Source organism: Quercus suber, unplaced genomic scaffold, assembly GCF_002906115.3.
Source record: "Quercus suber isolate HL8 unplaced genomic scaffold, Cork oak 2.0 scaffold_678, whole genome shotgun sequence".
In the NCBI taxonomy this organism is placed as follows: domain Eukaryota; kingdom Viridiplantae; phylum Streptophyta; class Magnoliopsida; order Fagales; family Fagaceae; genus Quercus; species Quercus suber.
The window spans coordinates 74,470-78,490 of NW_027070119.1; the positions used below are offsets into that span (position 1 = coordinate 74,470).

The 4,021-nt window shown below is 32.6% G+C and overlaps 1 protein-coding gene across 6 annotated transcripts; it reads left to right on the top strand.

Moving 5' to 3' along the window:
* Window positions 1–336: 336 nt before the first annotated feature.
* On the top strand, window positions 337–3,811 carry LOC111990215 (myb family transcription factor IPN2). 6 transcript variants are annotated; one of them, XM_024021998.2, is made up of 6 exons: window positions 337–634; window positions 791–867; window positions 977–1,034; window positions 1,159–1,231; window positions 2,869–2,938; window positions 3,035–3,811. In XM_024021998.2, exons 1-6 carry the CDS (start codon window positions 466–468, stop codon window positions 3,464–3,466), a joined length of 879 nt encoding a protein of 292 aa, XP_023877766.2. In that variant the 5' UTR covers window positions 337–465; the 3' UTR covers window positions 3,467–3,811. The 6 variants fall into 6 exon arrangements, with proteins under 6 accessions (XP_023877766.2, XP_023877769.1, XP_023877772.1 ...); XM_024022001.2 differs by having other exon boundaries at window positions 3,065–3,811; XM_024022004.2 differs by having other exon boundaries at window positions 3,071–3,811.
* Window positions 3,812–4,021: the final 210 nt, after the last annotated feature.

The following is a 4,021-nucleotide window of genomic DNA, read 5'->3' on the forward strand; positions in this document are numbered from 1 at the left end:
ATAAAGTAAACATGAACAATCATGAAGTACGAAATTCAATTTCATGTAAATATTGCATATGATATCATCCATGGGTGCTACTCTTGCACTCATTTCTAACTCCATATGGGAGTAATGGAAGCACTCTTTGAACAAATGAGTATTTATGATACCTTTGATTGTGAAATAAAAAGACAATAAGGGTGCCAATTTAACAGAACAGCTTATCTCTCATATAGTAAAAGTGTCCACAAATAGAAAATTGACAGCACCGCGTAAGTCTCTTTTGGCAAAGGGCATATATAGTCGGTGGCTTTTGTTATCTCATATACCTTTTATTTTTCTGCTGGTCTAGAAATATGACTATCCATACTTTTCCACTAGAGAAACCAAACCATTGCTTGAAACATACGCACCTATATTTTTCAGCTATATTATCATGTGTTAGATTTCTTCTTCACTCTCATATGTATTCCATAGGAGCTGATGTTCTCTCCAAAGAAGCCAACAATGAATTCAACACATGATAGGCAAATTTGTGTTCAAGGAGACACTGGGCTTGTTCTTACCACTGATCCAAAGCCTCGTCTCCGATGGACTGCTGAGCTTCATGAGCGATTTGTCGATGCTGTTACTCAGCTTGGAGGACCAGATAGTACTTAACCTTTTTCCACTTTGTCCAAAACCATTTTCTCATGCTAACAAACAGAACTAGTAGCAGTTTATCAATTTTGTTTATTTTTGAGTTTCAATTTGCTTTCTAACATTGTGCTCTTTGTGTTCTTTCCCTCTTCTCTATCTGGATCTACAGAGGCCACACCAAAGACCATCATGAAAGTTATGGGTGTCAAGGGTCTCACACTTTACCACCTGAAGAGCCATCTTCAGGTACTCTATTAATATAAGTTATACATCTTTTGTTTTTATTTCTCCTCTATATGTAGTTTTCCATGTCAAGGTCTTGAATTTAGCTCATCCTCCAATTTCAATTAAATAGAAATTCAGGCTTGGGAAGCAGCCACATAAGGATCTTAATGATCAGGCAGTTAGGGATGGTGAGAACGATTTTCCTCTTTTATTTGTTGTTGTTGTAATTTTCCCCCTTTATTTTCTTCCATCTATTTCTTCAGGATAGACTACCAAGTAAGTACCTATTTTTGGATAAAATTTCTTTGGCAGCTTCAGCATCAGAATTTCAGAGGGATGGTGCTGCTACATCCAGGATAATGGGTCACCACTTCAATGAGTATATGTGACTAACTTAATCTGTTCATCTTTTTTCTCTGCTTGTATCCTTGGTTCTGCTATTCTTTCATTTGAATTTTAAAGTGGTTTTAATTAGTGTGAATCATTTTTTTTTCCGTTGATAAGATAACTACCCTCCATTGTTCCCATGATCTTACCTATGTTTTCTAGATGTTTTTGTTCGTTCATGCTGGTTTCAATAACTTCCCAATGCATTGATAATTTGTATTTTAGCAATGGTAAATATTCTCTCACACTGTTGTTTACACACACTTACATGTAATAACCACAATTGTATGCGTTGATGTACACATTTTATAATGTAAAAAGGTATGTTAACATTTAAAATGTTAAAAGTGTAAGGGTACAAAAGATAAAAAATAAGTTGTGAAAGAGAATCATTATCCGTTTTATTACACTTTAAAAGTACTTTATCTTTATATGATCTTTGTTTAAAATGGTGCTTGCTTCTACAATTTTCATTATACTTCTAATTATATGATGTTATTATCATGACAATGAATGGTGCACAAGTCTCAATTTTAGACCTTGCAAGTTGAAGAATAGAAATCCTCAACAATTTTGGGTGCTCCGTATTCTATATTTCATCAATCACTACTTGTCATGAGTTTGACTTTTCTTTTCCTTTTTTCTTTATCTATATTAAATACAGATTATTTAAAAGGAAAGATAAAAAATTTGGGGCAAGTTTTGATGTGTAGAGCACTAAATAGGACATGATTTTTATTCTCAACTTGGATAAAAAATATGTGGCAAGTTTTGATGTGTAGAGCACTAAATAGGACATGATTTTTATTCTCAACTAAATAGGACATGTCCCAACTTAATGGAAGTTTTGGAAAGCGTTGACTTTTTAGAAAGGTTTAATTAGACTGATTAGTGGGTTTAATTAAATCAATTAGTGGAAAAATTAATCTTAAATGGATGGAACTCACACATATTTTAATTTTAAACATGTGACAATATGCATCTAAGGTTACAACAATAAAGTTGGGCCACATATATTACATTATTAATGATAACCAAGTTTTAATCCCATAATATTGGTGTTGATTATGAATTATCAACAAACTAGTTAAGATTAATCATATTTATTTCTTTTTCATCATTGTATTTTATCTAAAATCATTACTTTGTTATTTGACTACTATTAATATTAATCTTTCTTTTTACTTTCTTTTTTCATTCCATCAACTTGAATCAACATATTCTTTCTCAATGTTGCATCTTTAGCCCCCTTGCACAAAAATCTCAAACTACTATCCTTCATATTTTCATCAACAGGAGTTACCTCTATCTTTTAGCAAATTTTCTCAGTTCATATTAAGATTCTTTATATTTCTTCATTCAAATTACTAATACAAATCTAAAGGTCTATCTAGCATCGCGTCATTAAAAAAAATTTAAATAATGGAACACTTTGTACACTCTCATTTCAAATCTTATATTTCTTTGTATTTTCACTTAACTATTTTTATAATCACATTTCAACTATATTGATTTTAGTCGACGATGGCTGAGTTTTATTTATGAATGTATTACTTCTTAACATTTATTACCGTGGAGCATAACTGGACTTATGGCAATTTTGTATGATACAGTGCATTTTAAATATTCTTGCAGAAACATACGCCATACTGAAGCGCTTAGAACACAGATGGAAGTACGAAGGAGATTGAATGAGCAGCTAGAGGTAATACAAACGAAAAGTAAATATTTAAAACCAACTCGTTTTATAGCACAGTTTCCATTAGCTCTGAAGATCAAAGAGAACTATTTTATATTTTAGGCCCATTACATATATGTGTTGTGGAAAAAGGTACAGAAACACCTCCAGATGAGGATTGATGCACAGGGAAAATATATGGAAACAATACTGGACAAAGCTTGCCGAACACTTGCTGGGGAAAATGTGAACAGCCAAGGTTATAAGCTTGTTGGTTATCAAGGAATTGATGAGATTGGCAATATGAGAGATTTTGGTTTCTCATTGAACTTGCCACCAATAGAAGATCTGCACGTAAATGAAGACAACTCTCATTGTGGATTTCAGATACAAGACACTGGAGTTGCAGTAGAACGTCTTCACTTGGAAGATGATGCTTTAAAATTAGGTGGTCAGCTTCAAATGGCTTTGACTAATGATGACAGCTCAACTGTGAATTTCATGCCCAGAAGCTCACAATCACAATGTTCATACAATTCGCCACTCAATTTATGAGGGAAAAGCAACATAAAATAGTACTCCTTTAAAGCTCTAAAGCCTCTTGCAGTACATGCATCTTGTCACTTTTATTATACGAATGTAGCTTTTTGTGTATCATATTAGTTCCTAGAGGCTATGCTTACAGCTTTCTAATTGAGAAATTTGCTAAACGGGGGACCTTTGACCATTTATTAATATATCCCATCGTTTACTAATTCATGTACACACATTTATAAGCATTAGGGTTTGGGTTTCTTTCAAGTATGCAATGAGATGATATGAAGTAGGTTAGAAATCTGCAGGTGGTGGAAATACTGTAAGTTGAAATTGGTCTTATCTTTTATGTACTTCCTTTTATTATATGATAGCTTCATTCATATTCAAAAACCATATAGAAACATGGGAAAGAAACAAATGTCATACGGCAGCCCCTACATTTTTGTGACTGGATACATCATCTTTTTCTCATAGATTAGTCAGATCTTAATTCTAAGTCTTGTAATCAACTGCATGACATATTAAGTATAAGCATAACATGAAATAATAATAAAGATATTTATTTAGTATGTT